Below are 25,578 nucleotides of genomic sequence, written 5' to 3' on the forward strand. Positions count from 1 at the left end.
CAATTTCCATGTGCAGTGCAGAATGGCTCACATGTCTCTTGCCTTCGGTGACAATCAAAATTCACAGGCTTGCAACCCTGCTTCTGCACTTTGGAAAGAACTTGGCTACAGGGTGCTCGCATTAGATAAGGCCCATATACTTGCCTGCAGCACTATGTGCTTTATAAACTTGCCTAGGTTTTCACTCACTGTAATGTATTTATCAAATCTTAGGTGTGGAAATGCTCCTTTGGACCACCTTCCTCTAAACAGAATAACCACCATGAGGAAAAGGTTCAGGTCAGTAAGCCTTTCTGATGTACGTTTTGGGGCTATGCTGGTAGATAGCTAAAATGCACTAAGCTAAGGAGTAGCCGAACTTGAAGACGGGGCTTAGCCTTGGAGAGCACCAAGAGACCCGCACATCAGGGTTGCAGTGGTTGAGATGAGGAAGGGAGTTGGGTGGATTTATTTTGCACATTCAGACCATGTAGGAGGAGGGAAAACAGGATGGTGGGAAGTCAAGATTGAAAAACACAAGGCCAACAGGAGAACCCAGTAACTTAGATACCAAAAGAGTCATGGACATCCTTGCCTCACCCCCAGGTGTCGAAAGCAAGCTCACAGAAGTTCTTTCTCTAGGAATGGCCTTGGCCCTGTGAAAGAAGGAGAAGCCCAGTATGCTGTGGTCCACTGCACAGGCTACATCAAGGCTTGGCCTCCAGCAGGTAAGCAGAACCTGCATATTCATTCCCAGGGGATTTCGTGCTATTTCACCTCACCATGGTATCCTGTTAGAAATGCATTCTTTTTTTTTTTTTTTTTAACATCGTTATTGGAGTATAATTGCTTTACAGTGTTGTGTTAGTTTCTGCTGTATAACAAAGTGAATCAGCTATATGCATACATATATTCCCACATCCCCTCCCTCTTGCATCTCCCTCCCACCCTCCTTATCCCACCCCTCTAGGTGGTCGCAAAGCACCAAGCTGATCTCCCTGTGCCACGCAACTGCTTCCCACTAGCTATCTATTTTACATTTGGTAGTGTATATATGTCAATGCTACTCTTTCACTTCGTCCCAGCTTACCCTTCCCCTGCCCCGTGTCCTCAAATCCATTCTCTACGTCTGTGTCTTTATTCCCATCCTGCCCCTAGGTTCATCAGAACCATTTTTTTTTTTAAGATTCCATATATGTGTGTTAGCATACGGTATTTGTTTTTCTCTTTCTGACTTACTTCACTCTGTATGACACACTCTAGGTCCATCCACCTCACTACAAATAACTCAATTTCGTTTCTTTTTATGGCTGAGTAATATTCCATTGTATATATGTGCCACATCTTCTTTATCCATTCATCTGTCAATGGACACTTACGTTGCTTCCATGTCCTGGCTATTGTAAATAGTGCTGCAATGAACACTGTGGTGCATGACTCTTTTTGGGTTTTTGGGGGGTTTTTTTTTTAATGTTTATTTATTTATTTGTTTGTTTTCTTATTAGTCATCCATTTTATACACATCAGTGTATATATGTCAATCCCAATCTCCCAATTCATCACACCACCACCCCCACCCCCTGCTGCTTTCCCTGCTTAGTGTCCATATGTTTTTTCTCTACTTCTGTGTCTCAATTTCTGCTCTGCAAACTGGTTCATCGGTTCCATTTTCTAGGTTCCACATATATGTGTTAATATACAATATTTCTTTTTCTCTTTCTGACTTACTTCACTCTGTATGACAGTCTCTAGATGCGTCCACGTCTCTACAAATGACCCAATTTTGTTTCTTTTTATGGCTGAGTAATATTCCATTGTATATATGTACCACATCTTCTTTATTCATTCGTCTGTCAGTGGGCATTTAGGTTGCTTCCATGACCTGGCGATTGTAAATAGTGCTGCAATGAACGTTGGGGTGCATGTGTCTTTTTGAATTATGGTTTTCTCTGGGTATATGCCCAGTAGTGGGATTGCTGGGTCATATGGTAATTCTATTTTTAGTTCTTTAAGGAACCTCCATACTGTTCTCCATAGTGGCTATATCAATTTACATTCCCACCAACAGTGCAAGAGGGTTCCCTTTTCTCCACACCCTCTCCAGCATTTATCGTTTGTAGATTTTTTGATGATGGCCATTCTGACCAGTGTGAGGTGATACCTCATTGTAGTTTTGATTTGCATTTCTCTAATGATTAGTAATGTTGAGCATCTTTTCATGTGTTTGTTGGCAATCTGTATATCTTCTTTGGAGAAATGTCTATTTAGGTCTTCTGCCCATTTTTGGATTGGGTTGTTTGTTTTTTTGATATTGAGTTGCATAAGCTGCTTGTATATTTTGGAGATTAATCCTTTGTCAGTTGCTTCATTTGTAAATATTTTCTCCCATTCTGAGGGTTGTCTTTCATCTTTTTTATGGTTTCCTTTGCTGTGCAAAAGCTTTGAAGTTTCATTAGGTCCCATTTGTTTATTTTTGTTTTTATTTCGATTTCTCTAGGAGATGGGTCAAAAAGGATCTTGCTGTGATGTATGTCATAGAGTGTTCTGCCTATGTTTTCCTCTAAGAGTTTTATAGTGTCTGGCCTTACAGTTAGGTCTTTAATCCATTTTGAGTTTATTTTTGTGTATGGTGTTAGAAAGTGTTCTAATTTCATTCTTTTACATGTAGCTATCCAGTTTTCCAATCACCATTTACTGAAGAGGCTGTCTTTTCTCCATTGTATACTCTTGCCTCCTTTATCAAAGATAAGGTGATCATATGTGTGTGGGTTTATCTCTGGGCTTTCTATCCTGTTCCATTGATCTATATTTCTGTTTTTGTGCCAGTACTATACTGTCTTGATTACTGTAGCTTTGTAGTATAGTCTGAAGCCTGGGAGCCTGATTCCTCCAGCTCTGTTTTTCTTTCTCAAGATTGTTTTGGCTATTCAGGGTCTTTTGTGTTTCCATACAAATGGTGAAATTTTTTGTTCTAGTTCTGTGAAAAATGCCATTTGTAGTTTGATAGGGATTGCATTGAATCTGTAGATTGCTTTGGGTAGTATAGTCATTTTCACAATGTTGATTCTTCCAATCCAAGAACATAGTATATCTCTCCATCTGCTTGTATCATCTTTAATTTCTTTCATCAGTGTCTTATAGTTTTCTGCATACAGGTCTTTTGTCTCCTTAGGTAGGTTTATTCCTAGGTATTTTATTCTTTTTGTTGCAATGGTAAATGGGAGTGTTTCCTTAATTTCTCTTTCAGATTTTTCATCATTAGTGTATAGGAATGCAAGAGATTTCTGTGTATTAATTTTGTATCCTGCTACTCTACCAAATTCATTGATTAGCACTAGTAGTTTTCTGGTAGCATCTTTAGGATACTCTATGTGTAGTATCGTGTCATCTGCAAACAGTGACAGTTTTACTTCTTTTCCGATTTGGATTCCTTTTATTTCTTTTTCTTCTCTGATTGCTGTGGCTAACACTTCCAAAACTATGTTGAATAATAGTGGTGAGAGTGGGCAACCTTGTCTTGTTCCTGATCTTAGTCAGTTTTTCACCATTGAGAAGAATGTTGTCTGTGGGTTTGTCATATATGGCCTTTATTATGCTGAGGTAGGTTCCCTCCATGCCTACTTTCTGGAGAGTTTTTATCGTAAATGGGTGTTGAATTTGTCAAAAGCTTTTTCTGCATCTATAGAGATTATCATATGGTTTTTATCCTTCAATTTGTTAATATCGTGTATCACATTGATTGATTTGCATATATTGAAGAATCCTGGCATTCCTGGGATAAACCCCACTTGATCATGGTGTATGATCCTTTTAATGTGCTGTTGGATTCTGTATGCTAGTATTTTGTTGAGGATTTTTGCATTTATGTTCATCAGAGATATTGGCCTGTAGTTTTCTTTTTTTGTGACATCTTTGTCTGGTTTTGGTATCAGGGTGATGGTGGCCTTGTAGAATGAGTTTGAGAGTGTTCCTCCCTCTGCTATATTTTGGAGGAGTTTGAGAAGGATAGGTGTTAGCTCTTCTCTAAATGTTTGATAGAATTCACCTGTGAAGCTGTCTGGTCCTGGGCTTTTGTTTGTTGGGAGATTTTTAATCACAGTTTTAGTTTCAGTGTTTGTGGTTGGTCTGTTTATATTTTCTATTTCTTCCTGGTTCAGTCTCGGAAGGTTGTGCTTTTCTAAGAATTTGTCCATTTCTTCCAGGTTGACCATTTTATTGGCATATAGTTGCTTGTAGTAATCTCTCATGATCCTTTGTATTTCTGCAGTGTCAGTTGTTACTTCTCCTTTTTCATTTCTAATTCTGTTGATTTGAGTCTTCTCCCTTTTTGTCTTGATGAGTCTGGCTAATGGTTTATCAATTTTGTTTATCTTCTCAAAGAACCAGCTTTTAGTTTTATTGATCTTTGCTATTGTTTCTTTCATTTCTTTTTCATTTATTTCTGATCTGATTTTTATGATTTCTTTCCTTCTGCTAACTTTGCGGTTTTTTTGTTCTTCTTTCTCTAATTGCTTTAGGTGTAAGGTTAGGTTGTTTATTTGAGATTTTTCTTGTTTCTTGAGGTAGGATTGTATTGCTATAAACTTCCCTCTTAGAACTGCTTTTGCTGCATCCCATAGGTTTTGGGTCATCGTGTTTTTGTTGTCATTTGTTTCTAGGTATTTTCTGATTTCCTCTTTGATTTCTTCAGTGATCTCTTGGTTATTTAGTAGCATATTGTTTAACCTCCGTGTGTTTGTATTTTTTACAGTTTTTTTCCTGTAATTGATATCTAGTCTCATAACGTTGTGGTTAGAAAAGATACTTGATACGATTTCAATTTTCTTAAATTTACCAAGGCTTGATTTGTGACCCAAGATATGGTCTATCCTGGAGAATGTTCCGAATGTTCCACGAGCACTTGAGAAGAAAGTGTATTCTGTTGTTTTTGGATGGAATGTCCTATAAATATCAATTAAGTCCGTCTTTTTTTTTTTTTTTTTCTGAAACATTTATATTAACATATTTCCATACATATTTCCATACAAATACAAATATAAGATTTTTAGAAATTTCATGTAATGTCTGAAACATTTATATTAACATATTTCCATACATATTTCCATACAAATACAAATATAAGATTTTTAGAAATTTCATGTAATGTCTGAAACATTTATATTAATATATTTCCATACAAATAACCCAATGAAAGTTTAGTATTAGTTGTTTTGTTTGTTTTTTTATACTGCAGGTTCTTATTAGGCATCAGTTTTATACACATCAGTGTATACATGTCAATCCCAATCGCCCAAATCAGCACACCACCATCCCCACCTCATCGCAGTTTTCCCCCCTTGGTGTCCATATGTCCATTCTCTACATCTGTGTCTCAACTTCTGCCCTGCAAACTGGCTCATCTGTACCATTTTTCTAGGTTCCACATACATGCATTAATATACGATATTTGTTTTTCTCTTTCTGACTTACTTCACTCTGTATGACAGTCTCTAGATCCATCCACTTCTCAACAAATGACTCAATTTCGTTCCTTTTTATGGCTGAGTAATATTCCATCGTATATATGTACCACAACTTCTTTATCCATTCGTCTGTTGATGGGCATTTAGGTTGCTTCCATGACCTGGCTATTGTAAATAGTGCTGCAATGAACATTCGGGTGCACGTGTCTTTTTGAATTACGGTTTTCTCTGGGTATATGCCCAGTAGTGGGATTGCTGGGTCATATGGTAATTCTATTTTTAGTTTTTTAAGGAACCTCCATATTGTTCTCCATAGTGGCTGTATCAATTTACATTCCAACCAACAGTGCAAGAGGGTTCCCTTTTCTCCACACCCTCTCCAGCATTTGTTGTTTGTAGATTTTCTGATGATGCCCATTCTAACAGGAGTGAGGTGATACCTCATTGTAGTTTGGATTTGCATTTCTCTAATAATTAGTGATGTTGAGCATCTTTTCATGTGCTTCGTGGCTGTCTGTATGTCTTCTTTGGAGAAATGTCTATTTAGGTCTTCTGCCCATTTTTGGATTGGGGTGTTTGTTTCTTTGATATTGAACTGAATGAGCTGTTTATATATTTTGGAGATTAATCCTTTGTCCGTTGATTCATTTGCAAATATTTTCTCCCATTCTGAGGGTTGTCTTTTCGTCTTGTTTATGGTTTCCTTTGCTGTGCAAAAGCTTTGAAGTTTCATTAGGTCCCACTTGTTTATTTTTGTTTTTATTTCCATTACTCTAGGAGGTGGATCGAAAAAGATCTTGCTGTGATTTATGTCAAAGAGTGTTCTTCCTATGTTTTCCTCTAAGAGTTTTATAGTGGCCAGTCTTATATTTAGGTCTCTAATCCATTTTGAGTTTATTTTTGTGTATGGTGTTAGGGAGTATTCTAATTTCATTCTTTTACATGTGGCTGTCCAGTTTTCCCAGCACCACTTATTGAAGAGACTGTCTTTTCTCCATTGTATATCTTTGCCTCCTTTGTCATAGATTAGTTGACCATAGGTGCGTGGGTTAATCTCTGGGCTTTCTATCTTGTTCCATTGATCTATGTTTCTGTTTTTGTGCCAGTACCATATTGTCTTGATTACTGTAGCTTTGTAGTATAGTCTGAAGTCAGGGAGTCTGATTCCTCCAGCTCCATTTTTTTGCCTCAAGACTGCTTTGGCTATTCGGGGTCTTTTGTGTCTCCATACAAATTTTAAGATGATTTGTTCTAGCTCCGTAAAAAATGCCATTGGTAATTTGATAGGGATTGCATTGAATCTGTAGATTGCTTTGGGTAGTATACTCATTTTCACAATGTTGATTCTTCCAATCCAAGAACATGGTATATCTCTCCATCTGTTGGTATCATCTTTAATTTCTTTCATCAGTGTCTTATAGTTTTCTGCATACAGGTCTTTTGTCTCCCTAGGTAGGTTTATTCCTAGGTATTTTATTCTTTTTGTTGCAATGGTAAATGGGAGTGTTTCCATAATTTCTCTTTCAGATTTTTCATCATTAGTGTATAGGAATGCAAGAGATTTCTGTGCATTAATTTTGTAACCTGCAACTTTACCATATTCATTAATCAGCTCTAGCAGTTTTCTGGTGGCAGTTTTAGGATTCTCTATGTATAGTATCATGTCATCCGCAAACAGTGACAGTTTTACTTCTTCTTTTCCAATTTGTATTCCTTTTATTTCTTTTTCTTCTCTGATTGCCGTGGCTAGGACTTCCAGAACTATGTTGAATAATAGTGGTGAGAGTGGACATCCTTGTCTCGTTCCTGATCTTAGAGGAAATGCTTTCAGTTTTTCACCATTGAGAATGATGTTTGCTGTGGGTTTGTCATATATGGCCTTTATTATGTTGAGGTAGGTTCCCTCTATGCCCACTTTCTGGAGAGTTTTTATCAGAAATGGGTGTTGAATTTTGTCAAAAGCTTTTTCTGCATCTATTGAGATGATCATATGGTTTTTCTTCTTCAATTTGTTAATATGGTGTATCACATTGATTGATTTGCGTATATTGAAGAATCCTTGCATCCCTGGGATAAATCCCACTTGATCGTGGTGTATGATCCTTTTAATGTGTTGTTGGATTCTGTTTGCTAGTATTTTGTTGAGGATTTTTGCATCTATATTCATCAGTGATATTGGTCTGTAATTTTCTTTTTTTGTAGTGTCTTTGTCTGGTTTTGGTATCAGGGTGATGGTGGCCTCATAGAATGAGTTTGGGAGAGTTCCTTCCTCTGCAATTTTTTGGAAGAGTTTGAGAAGGATGGGTGTTAGCTCTTCTCTAAATGTTTGATAGAATTCACCTGTGAAGCCATCTGGTCCTGGACTTTTGTTTGTTGGAAGATTTTTAATCACAGTTTCAATTTCATTACTTGTGATTGGTCTGTTGATATTTTCTGTTTCTTCCTGATTCAGTCTTGGAAGGTTATACCTTTCTAAGAATTTGTCCATTTCTTCCAGGTTGTCCATTTTATTGGCATAAAGTTGCTTGTAGTAGTCTCTTAGGATGTTTTGTATTTCTGCGGTGTCTGTTGTAACTTCTCCTTTTTCATTTCTGATTTTATTGATTTGAGTCCTCTCCCTCTTTTTCTTGATGAGTCTGGCTAATGGCTTATCAATTTTGTTTATCTTCTCAAAGAACCAACTTTTAGTTTTATTGATCTTTGCTATTGTTTTCTTTGTTTCTATTTCATTTATTTCTGCTCTGATCTTTATGATTTCTTTCCTTCTGCTAACTTTGGATTTTGTTTGTTCTTCTTTCTCTAGTTTCTTTAGGTGTAATGTTAGATTGTTTACTTGAGATTTTTCTTGTTTCTTTAGGTAGGCTTGTATAGCTATAAACTTCCCTCTTAGAACCGCTTTTGCTGCATCCCATAGGTTTTGGGTCGTCGTGTTTTCATTGTCATTTGTCTCTAGGTATTTTTTTATTTCCTGTTTGATTTCTTCAGTGATCTCTTGGTTATTTAATAACGTATTGTTTAGCCTCCATGTGTTTGTCTTTTTTACGTTTTTTTCCCTGTAATTCATTTCTAATCTCATAGCGTTGTGGTCAGAAAAGATGCTTGATATGATTTCAATTTTCTTAAATTTACTGAGGCTTGATTTGTGACCCAAGATGTGATCTATCCTGGAGAATGTTCCGTGCGCACTTGAGAAGAACGTGTAATCTGCCGTTTTTGGATGGAATGTCCTATATATATCAATTAAATCTATCTGGTCTATTGTGTCATTTAAAGCTTCTGTTTCCTTATTTATTTTCATTTTGGATGATCTGTCCATTGGTGTAAGTGAGGTGTTAAAGTCCCCCACTATTCTTGTGTTACTGTCGATTTCCTCTTTTATAGCTGTTAGCAGTTGCCTTATGTATTGAGGTGCTCCTATGTTGGGTGCATATATATTTATAATTGTTATATCTTCTTCTTGGATTGATCCCTGGATCATTATGTAGTGTCCTTCCTTGTCTCTTGTAACATTCTTTATTTTAAAGTCTATTTTATCTGATATGAGTATAGCTACTCCAGCTTTCTTTTGATTTCCATTTGCATGGAATATCTTTTTCCATCCCCTCACTTTCAGTCTGTATGTGTCCCTAGGTCTGAAGTGGGTCTCTTGTAGACAGCATATATATGGGTCTTGTTTTTGTATCCATTCAGCCAGTCTATGTCTTTTGGTTGGGGCATTTAATCCATTCACGTTTAAGGTAATTATCGATATGTATGTTCCTATGACCATTTTCTTAATTGTCTTGGGTTTGTTTTTGTAGGTCCTTTTCTTCTCTTGTGTTTCCCACTTAGAGAAGTTCCTTTAGCATTTGTTGTAGAGCTGGTTTGGTGGTGCTGAATTCTCTTAGCTTTTGCTTGTCTGTAAAGCTTTTGATTTCTCCATCAAATCTAAATGAGATCCTTGCTGGGTAGAGTAATCTTGGTTGTAGGTTCTTCCCTTTCATCACTTTAAGTATTTCATGCCACTCCCTTCTGGCTTGCAGAGTTTCTGCTGAGAAATCAGCTGTTAACCTTATGGGAGTTCCCTTGTATGTTATTTGTCGTTTTTCCCTTGCTGCTTTCAGTAATTTTTCTTTGTCTTTAATTTTTGCCACTTTGATTACTATGTGTCTCGGCGTGTTTCTCCTTGGGTTTATTCTGTATGGGACTCTCTGTGCTTCCTGGACTTGGGTGGCTATTTCCTTTCCCATGTTAGGGAAGTTTTCGACTATAATCTCTTCAAATATTTTCTCTGGTCCTTTCTCTCTCTCTTCTCCTTCTGGGACCCCTATAATGCGAATGTTGTTGCGTTTAATGTTGTCCCAGAGGTCTCTTATGCTGTCTTCATTTCTTTTCATTCTTTTTTCTTTAGTCTGTTCCGCAGCAGTGAATTCCACCATTCTGTCTTCCAGGTCACTTATCCGTTCTTCTGCCTCAGTTATTCTGCTATTGATTCCTTCTAGTGTAGTTTTCATTTCAGTTATTGTATTGGTCATCTCTGTTTGTTTGTTCTTTAATTCTTCTAGGTCTTTGTTAATCATTTCTTGCATCTTCTCAATCTTTGCCTCCATTCTTATTCCGAGGTCCTGGATCATCTTCACTATCATTATTCTGAATTCTTTTTCTGGAAGGTTGCCTATCTCCACTTCATTTAGTTGTTTTTCTGGGGTTTTTTCTTGTTCCTTCATCTGGTACATAGCCCTCTGCCTTTTCATCTTCTCTTTCTTTCTGTAACTGTGGTTTTTGGTCCACAGGCTGCAGGATTGTAGTTTTTCTTGCTTCTGTTGTCTGCCCTCTGGTGGTTGAGGCTATCTAAGAGGCTTGATGGGAGGCTCTGGTCAAGTCCGTCTTTTTAATGTATCATTTAAATCTTGTGTTTCCTTATTTATTTTCATTTTGGATGATCTGTCCATTGCTGAAAGTGGGGTGTTAAAGTCCGCTACTGTGATTGTGTTACTGACGATTTCCCCTTTTATGGCTGTTAGCATTTGCCTTATGTATTGAGGTGCTCCTATGTTGGGTGCATAAATATTTACAATTGTTAAGTCTTCTTGTTGGATTGATCCCTTGACCATTATGTAGTGTCCTTCTTTGTCTCTTGTAATAGTCTTTATTTTAAAGCCTATTTTGTCTGATATGAGAATTGCTACTCCAGCTTTCTTTTGATTTCCATTTGCATGGAATATCTTTTTCCATCCCCTCACTTTCAGTCTGTATTTGACCCTAGGTCTGAAGTGGGTCTCATGTAGACAGCATATGTATGGGTCTTGTTTTCGTATCCATTCAGCCAGTCTGTATCTTTTGGTTGGAGCATTTCATCCATTTACATTTAAGGTAATTATCTATATGTATGTTCCTATTACCATTTTCTTGATTGTTTTGGGTTTGTTATTGTAGGTCTTTTCCTTCTCTTGTGTTTCCTGCCTAGAGAAGTTCCTTTAGCCTTTGTTGGTGGTGCTGAATTCTCTTAACTTTTGCTTATCTGTAAAGGTTTTGATTTCTCCGTTGAATCTAAATGAGATCCCTGCTGGGTAGAGTAATCTTGGTTGTAGGTTTTTCCCTTTCATCACTTTAAATATGTCCTGCCATTCCCTTCTGGCTTGCAGAGTTTCTGCTGAAAGATCAGCTGTTAACCTTATGGGGATTCCCTTGTATGTTATTTGTTGCTTTTCCCTTGCTGCTCTTAATATTTTTTCTTTGTATTTAATTTTTGATAGTTTGATTAATATGTGTCTCAGCATGTTTCTCTTTGGGTTTATCCTGTATGGTACTCTGTGCTTCCTGGACTTGATTGACTATTTCCTTTCCCATGTTAGGGAAGTTTTTGACTATAATCTCTTCAAATATTTTCTCAGACATTTTCTTTTTCTCTTCTTCTTCTGAGACCCCTATAATTTGAATGTTGGTGCGTTTAATGTTGTTCCAGAGGTCTCTGAGACTGTCCTCAATTCTTTTCATTCTTTTTTCTTTATTCTGCTCCCTGGCAGTTATTTCCACCATTTTATCTTCTGGCTCACTTCTCCGTTCTTCTGCCTGTTATTCTGTTATTGATTTCTTCTAGAGTATTTTTGATTTCAGTAATTGTGTTGTTCATCACTGTTTGCGCTTTAGTTCTAGATCCTTGTTAAATGTTTCTTATATTTTCTCCATTCTGTTTCCGAGATTTTGGATCATCTTTACTAACATTACTCTGAATTCTTTTTCAGGTAGGTTGCCTATTTCATCTTCATTTATTTGGTCTTGTAGATTTTTACCTTGCTCCTTTGTCTGTAACAAATTTTTTTGTCATTTCTTTTTTTTTTTTTAATGGGTAGTGCTGTATTCCTGTCTTACTTGTTGTTTGGCCTGAAACGTCCAGCACTCGAGTTTGCAGTCAGTTGGATAGAGCTGGGTCTTGGTGCTGAGATGAGGACCTCCAGGAGGCCTCACTCCAATTGATATTCCCTGGGTCTGAGGTTCTCTGTTAGTCCAGTGGTTTGGACTCGGAGCTCCCACCACAGGAGCTCGGGCCCGACCTCCAGCCAGGGAACCAAGATCCCACAAGCTGGTCACTGGGGTTCCCTCCATCCCCTTAGGTGTCCATGGTCCCCCATTGGTACCTGGTAGGTGCCCTAGTTGTGAGGAGACACGTATTACGCATCCTCCTAGTATGCCATCTTGACTTCACCAGAAATGCACTCTTAAAGAAAGAGACAGGAAAATAGTCTTATTTTCCTTTGTAGTTAGAACATAATGGTCTTTGTAACTGAAAAAAAAAGTCCTGCTACTTGAAACAAAGGTTTCTAAAAAGAGCAATCCTGCAAAGGTGGTGGGAGCCTCACAAATCCTTTCTATGATCTGTCACCCAGAGCACTCTGTAAAGTCAGAGTGACATTTGAAATGATAATTGTATTCAAGTCGTTAGAGAAATGCAAATCAAAACCACAATGAAATACCTATTACGCTCACTAGGATGGTTCAAAAAGACAGACAATAACACATGTTGGTAAGGATTTGGAGCAACTAGAACCCTCACACTTTGTGGTGGGGATGTAAAATGGTGCAGCTGCTTTGGAAAACAGTCTGGCAGTTCCTCAAAAGGTTAAACACAGAGTTGCCGTATGACTCAGTGATTTCACTCCTAGGTGTGTATATATATATATATATATATATATATATATATATATATATATATATACACACACATATATATATATATATTTTCAAGAGAATTGAAAGCATATGTTCACAAAGAAAATTGTACCTGAATGTTCATCGCAGCATTATTCATAGTGACCAAAATGTGGAAACAAATCACATGTGTACATCAGTGGATAAATAAAAAGTGGTATATCCATATGATGAAATAGTATTCAGCAATAAAAAGCAATGAAGTACCGATTCATGCTATAATATGGCTGAACCTTGAAAACATCATGCCGAGTGAAAGAAGTTAGACGCAAAAGGCCACATCATGATTCCACTTATGTGAAATATCTGGAATAGGCAAATCCATTGAAACAAAAAGTAGATTTATGGTTTCCGGGTTTCTCCGGGTGGAGAAAAATTGGGAGTGACTGCTAATGGATATAGTGTTTCTTTTCAAGGTGACAAAAATGTTCTAAATTTAGATAGTAGTAATAGTTGGGCAACTTTGCAAATCTAAAAACCACTGAATTGTATACTTTAAGATGGCAAATCTTACAGTATGTGAATTATATCTCAATAAATCTATTGCTAAAAGAATATATACAATGTTAAACCATTTGTGGACACTTTATGGCCCACAGAGTAGTCTGGCTCAGTGAATGTTCCATGTCAGCTTGAGTACAATGTGTATTTCGCTATTGTTAAATGGAGTGTTCTTTAAATGTCAATTAGATCAAGTTGATTGATAATGCTGTTGAGGACAGCTATATCCTTACTGATTATTTACCTGCTTGATAGATCAATTACTGAAAGAAGGGTGTTTAAGTCTCCAACTATAATAGTGGATCAGCCTATTTCTCCCTGCATTTTCCTCTGTTTTTGCCTCACATATCTTGATGCTTTGTTGTTTGGCTCATACGTGTTATGGGTTTTTATGTCTTCTTAAAGAAATGACCCCTTGTCATGTAGTGCCCTTCTTTATCCCTGATAATTTTCCTTGCTCTGAATTCTGCTCTGTCTGAAATTAACATAGCTACTCTAGCTTTCTTTGGATTAGTGTTAACATGGTATATCTTTCTTATCCTTTAACTTTTGACCTTTGTCTTTGTATTTAAAACGAGTTTCTTATAGACAACCTATAGTTGGGTCTAGTGTTTTTAATCCATTCTAACAATCTCTCTTTTATTTGGGGTATTTAAACCATTCACATTTAATGTGATTATTGATACAGTTTGATTAATACCTAACATGTTTTTTTTAATGTAGCTCAATGTTTACTTTTTTTATTTTTTTATTTTTTATTGGAGTATAATTGCTTTACAATGTTGTGTTAGTTTCTGCTGTACAATGAAGTGAATCAGCTATATGTATACCTATATCCCCTCCCTCTTGGACCTCCCTCCCACCCGCCCCCCAATCCACCCATCTAGGTTGTCACAGAGCACTGAGCTGAGAGTGAAGTAAGCCAGAAAGAGAAAAACAAATATCGGATATTAATGCATATATGTGGAATCTAGAAAAATACCTAGCATGTTTTTGATTCATTGTATTTGTTCTTTGTTTCTTCTTTTTCTCCCTGCTCTTTCACCTTCTCTAGTTTCATTGAGCATTTTATTTATTTATTTTTCAGTCCAGCTGGTGTTGACTTTATACCTGATTCAAACATTTTATGATCAAAGTGTCTAATTCTAAAACATGCCAGTTCGATACCTCATTTGCATGCTATGAGCTCCTTTTTTTAGGGTGTTTCTTTTTTTCCTTTTAAAGAAGCAGCCTTTATTTTAAGGATTTTTATATTGAAGAATTCAAAAACTGTTAGGTTTTTGGAACTTACTGATCTGTTTTTAAAAGGAACTGTTGACAAAGATTTACCAGAAATAATCTAAACAAGCAGGAAAGTACAGTTAATACTACTGAAACCTACTAAAATAATTCCAGGACATACAGTTTATCCGACATCATTGAGCGTTTTATATGATTTCATTTTCTCTTCTCTCTTGGCATATCAATTATATTTCTTTAAAAATATCTTTATTGTTTGCCCTAAGTTTGAAATATACATTTACAACTAATATAAATCCACTTTTAAATGATATCATACCACTTCATGGGCAGTGCAAGTACCTTATAGCTAAGTGTCCTTCCTTCCTCCTTCCCATGTCTTCACGTTGCCCTCATTCACTTCACTTATCCATAGGCTGTCATTGCCCAATACAGTTGACCCTTGAACAACGTGGATTTGAACTGCATGGATCCACTTATAAGTGGATTTTTTTCAGCAAATACATATATGTACTGTAAATGTATTTTTTTTTCCTTATGATTCCTGGTAACATTTTCTTTTCTCTAGCTTACTTTATTGTAAGGATACAATATATAATACATATATCATACAAAATATGTTAATTGACTGTTCATGTTATCAGTAAGGCTTCCAGTCAACAGTAGGCTATTAGTAGTTAAGTTTTGGGGAAGCCAAAAGTTATACATGGATTTTCAACTATGTGGGGTGTCAGCATCCCTAGCCCCCATGTTGTTCAAGGGTCAACTGTACACTGTTACTATTATAATTTTGAACAAACAAAAGTCTATTAGCTGAATTGAGAATAATAAAAAAATATATTTTATTTTACCTTAATTTATTCCTTCTCTGATGCTCTTCCTTTCTTTGTGTAGATCTGAGTTTCTGAACTATATCATTTCCTTCTTCATGAAGAACTTCTTTTAACATTTCTTGCAGGACAGTTCTGCTGGTGATGAATTCTCACCATTTTTGTTTTTCATAGAAAGTCATTATTTCTCCTTCACACTTGAAGGATAATTTCACTGGATATAGAATTTTAGGTTGGTGGTTATTTTCTTTCCACACTTTAAATATTCACTTCATTTTCTTCTTGTTTGCATGGTTTCTGATGAGAAGTCCACAGAATTCTTATCCTTGTTTTTCTGTATGTATGTGGGACTTTTTTTCTGGCTTCTTTCAAGATTTTTCTCTTTGTTTTTGGTTTTCTGCAGTTTGAATATGATAGTGTAGTTTGTTTAGGTTTTTTTGTGGTTTGTTTTTTTTTTCATTATTTGTACTGGTTGGTATTTTCTGAGCTTCTTGGGCCTGTGGTTTGGGGTCTGACATTAATTTTGGAAAATTCTTAGACATTATATCTTCAAATATTTCCTTTGTTCCATTCTCTTTCTTCTCCTTTTGGTATTCTAATTACATGTATATGTTTTGAAATTGGACTACAGTTTAGGGGTATTCTGTTCTGGGGTTTTTTATTCTTTTTTCTCTTTACATTTCAGTTTCGGAAATTTCAATTGACACATCTTCAAGCTTACTGATTCTTTCCTTGGCTATGTCCAGTCTACTGATGAGTCTGTCAAAGGCATTCATTTCTGTTACAGTGGGGTTTTTTTTTTCCTAGTATTTCCTTTTGATTCTTTCTTAGAGTTTCCATCTCTCTGCTTACATGACCCAACTGTTCTTGATTTTGTCTACATCTTCCATTAGCACTTTGAATGTATTAATCATAGTTATTTTAAATTCCCAGGCTAGTAATTTCAAAATCCATGTCATATCTGAGTCTGGTTCTGATGTTTAGTTGTCTCTTCAGGCTGTGGTGTTTTTTTGCTTTTTAGCATAATTTGTAAATCTTTGTTGATATCCAGACATGATGCATTAGGTAATAGGAACTGAGGTAATTAGGCCTTTAGTGTGAGGTTTTATGTTAATCTTGTGATGAGTTGGCAGTGTTTAATGTTTGAGATCTATGTATGTAAATATCTACAGATAGATAGATATAGATATATCAGTTTTATTTATATTTATATCTTATTTGTATATGTTTTCCTACTTAGACCATAATGCACAAAATTGTCAAGCCGTTGTTTGCCTAAAGGCTGGACTCGAGGACAGGGACTCAGAAGGCAACGACACCTTTACAAGTGTCTAGAGCCTGGACCTCAGCTTTGTAGATCCACTGTCAAGACAGTGCTGTCAAACTGATCAGATACAGGGTTCTCAGCAGGAGTTCTCCGAAGCTGACGTGTTAATCAGGTGCAATTCTGTGATGCCCTGGGGTTTCCTCGCCACTGACATGGATGCCCATGTCCATTGTCCAGGAAATCTATGAGGTTTGAAGTACTTGAGACAACAGATTTGTACTGGAAGGTTGTCCAATGAGAAGCAAGTAAGAGCAAAGGGATGTGGGCAGCCTGGAGAGAGATTTCCAGCAGGGGCTTAGTTCACCAAGCACATGAGATGGCCTCATATGTGCAGTCTGCTGAGCAAGGCTCTCGGGCACCAGACATAGCCCATCCCTCAGGGAGCGCGAAGATGTGTTAGTGGGGGACCAGCACGTGCACAGGTGACTCCAGGAGAGAGTGGGCAGGCAGTCAGCCCTGGGGCAGAGGAAGGGTCCCTAACCTGCCCCGGGGTCAGGATAGGCTTCCTGGGCTCCTGAGACCCATTATATAGCCGCCCCAGTCCTGCCAAATGCAGCGTCTCAGGACAAGCGGGCGATCTCCTTCTTGATGCTTTCCTCATTTGAATTCATCGTTCTCATTATACCAGGCAATTCCTCTTCCTGTTTCTGGCGTCAAAGTGCTCTTTTTCTACCACTTTATTTGAGCGCCAGGCCTACATATCACAGGAAATGCCACCATCGTGATCAAATTAACCCACAGTATTCTTGTGGATGAGCAGGAGAAAGGAGGCTGATGCCCGAGGTGTAGGCAGGTGACTGCATCCGGAGAGTCTGCCAGGAGGATTCGGGGCAAGCTTTCCTGGAGTCGCGTGGAGTTCTGTACCCGAGAGTGCTGCAGAGTAGAGGGTCACAGGGGCGGGAGGACTTGTTATGCATTTTCTCCGACGACCGCCCTTGAAACTTTGCCACAGGAGAAACGGTTGAAGGAACCGGAAGTGTTTATCTCGGAGAAAGTGAGACATGACTTTTGTCTTCAAGTATTTAAGGGGCTGTCATATGAAGGAGGAATTAAGCTTACTTAGGATAGTTCCAGAAGGCACAAGGCAGATTTTAACTTAATAGGGAGAAATGAGCAAAAGCTATGAACAGGGTGTTAAATACATATACAAATATGAATACATACACACACTAAGCATCTGGAAAAAATTCAACCTCCTGTTAATCAGAACCGCAAGTTAAAATAATTTTATACCATCTCCTCTTACCTATCAAATAGCAAAAAATTAAAAAGACAAAACACACAGTATTGGTAAGGTTTAGAAAAATGGACACTTTTATGTTCTGCTGATGGGAATATAAATCAGTACAAACCTTCTGAGGATAACTTGCGAGTATATATTAAATGTCTTAAAATGTGCATTCCTTAATATACAGGAATTGTACTTCTAAGAAGTTATTTTAGGGAATTGATCAGAGATGTGTGTGTGCTGTATGGTTAAACATTATTTATAATTGTGAAAACCTTGAATTATTCTAAATTTCAAATTCTAAAATTCTAAATATCTAAATTTAAATAATAAAGAATTGGCTAAAAATAGCATGAAACATCTACATGATAGGATACTGGACAACCATTAAACAGGCATGCTTTCAAAAGATATTTAAGAATGAAGCAACGTGCTAAGAAGTGTTAAAAAGAAAGACAGGTTATGCAATGTAAACATCATGGTCCCAATTTTATTTTTAAATTATAAATGAATAGTGTATCTATGCATTGAAAATTTGTACATAGAATATTAATCATTGTTATTTCTCTGTAGTAGATTATTGGTTACTTTTTCTTCTCTATTCAGTCTTACATTTTCCGAAATTTTACATGACTTTCATAATCAGAGAAAATGACATTTTTAGGAAATCAAGCTGAATTTTCTAAACAGCATTTCAGACAATTGGATTGAGTGGTTTGCACTGAATTCAGAAATTGTGTCATTTTGTTTGTTTTTTGGTTTGGTTTTGTTGTTGTATTTAGTTGTTGTGTTTCTATAAAGATAGAGGTTCTGGAAAATAAGCTTGTATCCACACGTGATGATTATATCATGCCTCCAGGGTCCTGAGCTGATGTAACTTGTTCCATGGCTGTTAATACTCTGTCTCTTGATTGATAACTCCATTCTTTACACATATAACCCACTATCTTGCACTTACATTTAGATCTCTCAAGACCAAGTGCATGCTTCATTTTCTCAAGCTGTGCTTAGCACATAGAATGTATTTCACACAGACTGGATGGATGGATGGATGGATGGATGGATGGATGAAAGAAAGGAAGGAAGGAAAGAGTCTTGCCTAGACAAAAGAAATAGCTGACCTAAGGGGATGGGTATTTGAAAGAATTTCTTGCCAGAATTTCCAAAGGTATTTATACAATCCACTTTGCCAGAAATCTTTTGAGAGGGTGCAGACAGTCATCTGGCCTAGATGAGGTGACTGAAATGAGGTCATTGGCATGTTTGCCCTATAATAACGTCATGAAACTGGAGCATTGGAACAGCAACTCACTTGATGCTTGAATGATGCCTCGTAAATGTCCACGAGGAATGCTGTCCCTGCTTGTTCGTGGACTTAAGCTCCTTAATTATAAATAATGACTTCATTAGGAAGTATGAAGATTCCTAAGCACCCAAGTTGTGAACAATATCTACAGGCCATCTTGGAAATCTCTAAAGGTGAGCAGAAGCAGTAGACTTTGTGCAGCAAACAAGGGCCTCATAAGTAATTCTTTGACAACCCACTCGCAGCACGTGTGCTTATTTCTGAACCGGTGAGTCCTGCACTCGAGGTTTTGTCTGGTGCCTGTGACTCCACGGTAAACATAAACGTTGCAAAAACTTCTACTATATTCCAGAAGCCCTTTCTATTACACAATGGCCTTCCCAGGGCCTCACAGCATCTTATACTATGTAGGTTTCATTTAAACTATTTGGGGTATGACTAAAGAAAAAACAGAGTTCCACAGTTGCTTTGTCTAACCCTCCAGTCTCAAGAACAAACGCTGTGTTCAACATAGGAAAGAAGGCATCACCATAGGTGCAGAAGAAAGCACCCACAATGGGTTGCATTTTACATTTTGTGAGGTATGTTCAGAGTCCAAGGGAAACTTTGAAATTCTGAAGATGTGAATTGTCTCCACCCCACTGTCATTGCCCCGGCACCTTGCATTTTGAAGACTGGAATCCAGCTTTGAGCCAGAAGCCATTTCTGTAACAGAGGCCTGTTTTCCAGTAATCGTCATCTGATGTGCTTGGTTCATCACCGAGTCATCCACGGAAAATCTCTGATTAATTGGCAGTGTGTCTGCACAGGAGAGCCAAGGTCTGCCCGGGTGGAGGGAGTGCTTGACCAAGTTCTGGTTACCTCCCCTTGGGACCATCCTGGTCAGGAAGCGGCTCGGTTCTCGGTGGCCTCGTGTGCTTTTTCATCAGTGAGGCTGATGTTTTGCTTCGTTGTGCCGCTAGACTTTCAGTAAGCCTCGGCCACAGCATGCCAGAGGCCTGAAGTTATTTTGGGGTTTTAGCTAGAATCTGCAGTGGTCAGGCCTGTGTTGTCACTTTACCAGACACCTCAGCCCTGCCACGAGCTCATCGACAACAGCCCTGCACTTCTTGCAGTTTGCTTGTTGAACATAGTGTGTTTGTTTTTTTCCTTCATTTGAAAATCTTCAAAAGCTGCTTGTCTGTATTGAAGACATCCACCCACGAGACAAAGGCTGGATCCCTGCTCTCTCCAACCCTCAGCCAGTTCTGTCCTGCCCAGGTTGCATGTGCACATCAGGACTCAGTCTCCTGCTCAAGATCTCGTTCTGATGTCCTGGTGAGACATCAGAGCCATGAACTTAGCTTGTGAGATGGAGAATAACGGTTGGCCACATCTTCCCTCCTCCTCGTTCTTAAGCAGGGCACAAGCCACCCTTCCATTTCCTTCAGTGAATACTTTCTGATCACCTGCCATGGGCCAGGTACTTTGCTAGGTCCTGGGGATCCTAGGGTGAGTCTGATGTAGTAAGCCCTTAAGGAGCTCACAGTACAGTGGAGGAGACAGGTAGGCTTGCAGGTCATTGCAAAGCCCTGGATCAAGGGTCATAACAGAGACACTCATAGGGGAAAGCACGTAGGAGGTAGATTCCATCTGCTGGGAATGTCAAGGTTGGCTTCTCACTCCTACACTCTATGGCCAAGTCTCACTGAAAGCCTGATAGGCAGAGAGTAACCTTTGAGCTGAAACATAAACATAAGGGAGAGATAGGAGTTTGCTAGTTGAAAAAGTGCTTTATAGGCACAGAGAGTGGTGTGGATAGGGCAGAGGAGGTATACCTCCTTTTCATTTGTGAGAGCCCACTATGTGCGGGTGTTGTGCAAAGTACTTTATGCGCTTTGTGCCTCAGTGTTCACGACGACCCTAATGAGGTCCAGGCGTTATTATTATCTCCATTCTGCAGAGGAGATGCTGGAGGATTAGCATAGCAACTGAATCAGCCCAGTTCACACAGTAAGTAGCAGAGGTGGGTAGTGACTCTAGGCCTTCCTGATACTCTGATGTGGGAGAGAGATGCTGTCTTGGGAACTGTGTATAATTCACTGTGTATAATTCACTGTGGCTGGTATGGAGGATGGCTGGGCAGATGGGTGGAGTCAGATCCTGGGGGCGAGGCCTTTTGTGCTAAGCCTGGGAGTTTGGACCCTTCTCTGCTCTCTATGGGGAGTCACTGAAAGCCACTGAAGGTTTTTAAAGATCATTCTAGAAGTTGGAATGAAGTGAGAGGAGGGGAGGGATAGACCTGATGGCAGGGGGGCCCAGAGAGGACTAACCCAGGGAGAAATTGTGAGGCCTGAATGAAGGCAGCGGCTGTGCAGATGGAGAGGTGCGTGGAGAGTGTATGGACAGGGGGAAAGTGTGAGCTGATGGGGAAAAGCAGGCCGCAGGCTGGGGCCATGATGGGCACATGGCTGGTGGGTGGTGAGGCTGGGATTCGGTCCCAAGGAGACCGACTCCAGGGACTTCCCTGGCGGTCTAGTGGTTAGGACTCTGCGTTTCCAGCACAGGGGGTGCGGGTATGATCCCTGGTCGGGGAACTAGGATCCCCCATGCCGCAAAGCACGGCAAAAAAAATTTTTTTAAATAAATAAAAACAAAACCAAGGAGGCCAACTCCAGAGTCTGTGTGTTTAAGAATTACACTAGGTTGCCTCCCCCACCCCTGCCAACTAACATGGAAATAATCTGGGCTTTAGATCCGTAATTTAGAATTTAGATATATGGTCATTATTATTTTACATTATCTGTCTTTCAAGAAATAGGTTTGCCATTTGCAGTAAAGTCTGGGACTATGTTACCAACAATTAATCAGCCTCCCTGGTTTCCTCACTCCGCTCTCCTGGCTTCTTGACCGAGCTCCCTCCATATTTTGTGTCAGTGCCAGGATGAGCCTTGAAATAATTTCTTCAAGATGGGTGAGTGGGTGCTACATTTCACAGTTCCTTGGACATGTGAGAAGTTCCTCCTATTGCTCTTGTATGGCTGTATGGAGACTTCGTGGGCCACGGGATTCTCCGTCAGAACCCGGGGACAATGCTCCGTCATCTTCAGACGTCAGCACTGTAGAGAGGTCTGAGACCATCTTCAGACGTCAGCGCTGTAGAGAGGTCTGAGACCAGCCTGTTTTCTTTTCTCCGCAGGCTGTTTTTCTTTTCTCCCGCTGTGACCCTTGTAGTTTGTTTTGAGTTTACCCTTGGAATTCAAGACTTTCACTTAGAAATGTCTAGTGTAGATCTGTTTTCATTAATTTTATTTGGAGCTGGATGGGCCCTTACAGTTTACAGACTTCAGCCCTTCTTCACCAGGAGGAGATTTGTCTGGATCTTTCCAGGTCGCTGCTGCTTCTCAGCCCGCTCTTCTCCCACCCGGAAGTTCCATATCTGTTTCCTGGATCTGTTCTCCCTACCACTTCAGAGTTTTGTTCATCATATTAATTTCTTTATCCTTTTGTTCCAAATTCTTGGAGAATTTCTCAACCCCAATCTTCTATTCATGATTCCCATTCAATATTTTAATAATTTGGCCATTGCACTTTTCACCTGAACTCAGTCCTTGCTGAATAAAGGCTGTGCCTTTTTCATAAGCGTTATGTCCTCTTGAGTCACACTGAGTAGTTGAATTTAGATTTTTCCTCTCCTTTTTTTTTTTTTTTTTTAAATAAAAAAGTCTTTGCTTTAGTGGGAACAGTTGCTGTGATTCCTTAACTCAGTCTTCTCTTGTCCACATGCTTGTGATTTTTTTCCGCGTGGCTCCCCTTAGAGAGGTCGCCGTGTGGGCGTCCACCATCGAGTGTTGAGCACGGTTCCATCGTTGGTCATGTGGGTCCTAGTAAGAGCTCTCAGACCCTGACAAGGGCAGAAGAGGATCGTTTAGCTTTACTGTTACCTGACGAGGAGTTCAGTTTTCTGTAGCTGAGGGCCAGTGGTGGGGCGAGGTGACCAAAGTCACAAGCAACCCTGATGGGGCACACTGGCATTCTGCCGCCATGCTGTCTCCTGGGAGGCGTGAGGTCAAGATTGGCTCTCCCTGGAGACTTGGCCCGTTCTGTGCCACTGTCAAGCCGAAGCAGCTCTAAGCTTGTAGGTTAGTCCTGCTGGGGGCCCTTCCACACACTCCCTATTCCTTCATGTGCAGGGAATCATAGCTTACTCAGTTCTTCCCTCAATCCCATCTTGCCCAAACAATACCTCAACAGTTTCTCACAATTGCTGGTCTTTTAAGGTAATCCTCCCTGGTTTCTGGTACTGACATATCCTTCTCCTATCTCAGACTCTGGTCATTTCCACAGTAATTTGGGAGGGACAAGGTAGCTACTCAAGTGGTCTCAGTTTGCTCTTAGGAGCCAAAAGCACCAGTTGTACTATGAAGCTCTGCTTTGCAAAGTGGGGGGATCCAGCTCTTTAGGGTTCCCAGCAGGAACCCTGAAATGCAGCATACCTGCAGGTCAGCAATTCCTAAAGTGTATTCTGAGATCACAATCCCCAAAGACACACCATGAAGAAAGGATTCCCTGGTCAATAATTTGAGTACCTTTCTCTCTCCTAGAGAATCGTACTCCAAAGTTGCATATGTCCTGAGAAGGCCTACAGTGATAAAACCTCTTTGTCTTTGTTTAAACTATGTTTCCCATGTTTAAACTATGTTTCCCAAATGTATTTGGCCAGAGAATCATTTTTTTCCCCTAAAACTTATTAATAGTCCTCAGAGAATACTTTGGAAACATACTGTGAACAAGTGGCTGTTTTTTCCCCCCTGCATTTGGTGGAATGAAAAAATACGTCTTAATTCACATGTGAAGATGTGAATCCCAGGACAGACTCCACCCAGTGTTAACTGAAAAACAATGCAACTTTCCATGAGTGTTTGCACAGAGTTAATGCAACCCATAGTAAGACATGAAGAAGCCTTTCTGGCCGATGTTAAGCTTCATCCCAAACAGCAGTTTCCAGTTACACTAAACTTGAGTGTTGTTTCTATTACTCAAGATTTATTTAGACCTGGCATTAGTGAAAAGTGTTTCCAAAGAAAAGGTAATTTAACGTCAGGCAAAATGGGCTTGTGAAACCAATTAGGAAATCATTGAAATCTGTTTAAATGGTAGGATTATCCTGTTCCTATTAAAAACCACTTTGAGAAATGTTGCAGTTCCTGCCAGGAAGCATTCCCTCCCGACACTGTTCCTCCCAGCCCTGGCTTCCAGCCTTGGCGCCTGCCCTTCCTCAAAGCAGCGTGTTCTTTTCTCTGTTATAACACTAACCACATGCATTGTGATGATCTGGTTCTCTGTTTCCCCCTCCAGCCATGAACTCCTTGAGAGTAGGAACTGGTCTCATGCATGCTGAATCCCTAGTGTGTAGCATACTGTCAGGCACTTGATAGGTGCTCAGAAGGTATGTCAAACTTGACTGACTCCATGGCCAAACTCTGACCTGGTATTCAGACCGAGAATATCAGAGTCAAAGAGAACCTTCAGCGTTACCCTGAGCCAGCCCCTCCTCTCTATAGAGGAAGAAGCTAAAACCCTTCAAGGCTCTTGCGTCTCAGCTGACCCCAACACTTCTCCCCTCCCCTTGACCACAGCCCAAACCCTGCGTGGGAAGCCTGCAGCCAGGCAGAGCTCAGCTACCAAGAGGCTAGCTCAGAAATGGGATGATTCCACGTCTTTTGACCAGTGCCAGGGAAGGCATTACCAGCATCACAGCAAAGACGAGAGCTGGATGTTTTAAGCCCTATGTGGCAGGGACCGTGCTGAATGTTTGATGTATACTTTCTCATCTGATGCCCAAGGCAACCCCATAGAGGAGGAACTGTAATTGTCCCTATTTCACAGATCATAGCTATTATTATTCCCATTTCCTGAAACTGGCAGAGGCCTAAGGCTTTGTAGTCAGTACATAGAGGAGTCAGGGTTCCTGACTTGAGACTCCTCTGGTCACTCCAGAGCTGGAGCCCTTAATCACCAGCAAGTCACCCTGTCCCATAGACTTGTCTTCTGTCAGTGTCAATGCCAGGCATGATGACCATTTTCCGTTTAAAGCATTATTTCCTGGAACCAGTTTTGCCACTCAGTGCACTCATTGTGAGGCCTTCATAGTGGCACCTCTGCCCCTGACATACAGAAAGTCTTGTCACCACCATTTCAAATATAAAGAAACTGCCTACCTTCCTGGATTGAGAGGTAACCTACAGTGTTCAACTGCTGTGCTCGGAAAAATTCTCTCCTAAGGATGCAAGTGCCTTCTTTGCTCCATGTGCTTAGGCCATAGACCACTTTCTAAAAGACCCCCATGGTAGCCAGTACACTGCAGGGCAAGACAGGAAGAAGAGCTCAGCCAGCCTGGAACAGAAAGTCATATTCTTCTTCTATCAAACCTATTTGCCCTTCGTATCACTTATCACTTCCTCACTGTCCAGATTCTTACTTGGGTGAGCTGCACCGGAACAGATTCTGAGATGTGTTTTCCAGGGAGTAGTCGCTAG

The 25,578-nt window shown here is 39.5% G+C and overlaps 1 protein-coding gene across 6 annotated transcripts in view; it reads left to right on the forward strand.

The window, feature by feature from the left end:
• The window catches only part of ARNT2 (aryl hydrocarbon receptor nuclear translocator 2), a 209,022-nt gene that overhangs the window by 113,380 nt on the left and 70,064 nt on the right, over window positions 1-25,578 (forward strand). For all 6 annotated transcript variants that reach the window (XM_057543556.1, XM_057543553.1, XM_057543558.1 and 3 more), the window contains 2 exons: window positions 214-279; window positions 622-707. In XM_057543556.1, the coding sequence (XP_057399539.1) occupies window positions 214-279; window positions 622-707 (152 nt within the window). The remainder of the gene's footprint in view (window positions 1-213; window positions 280-621; window positions 708-25,578) is intronic.

Source organism: Balaenoptera acutorostrata, chromosome 3 (genome assembly GCF_949987535.1).
Source record: "Balaenoptera acutorostrata chromosome 3, mBalAcu1.1, whole genome shotgun sequence".
Taxonomy (NCBI): Eukaryota; Metazoa; Chordata; class Mammalia; order Artiodactyla; family Balaenopteridae; genus Balaenoptera; species Balaenoptera acutorostrata.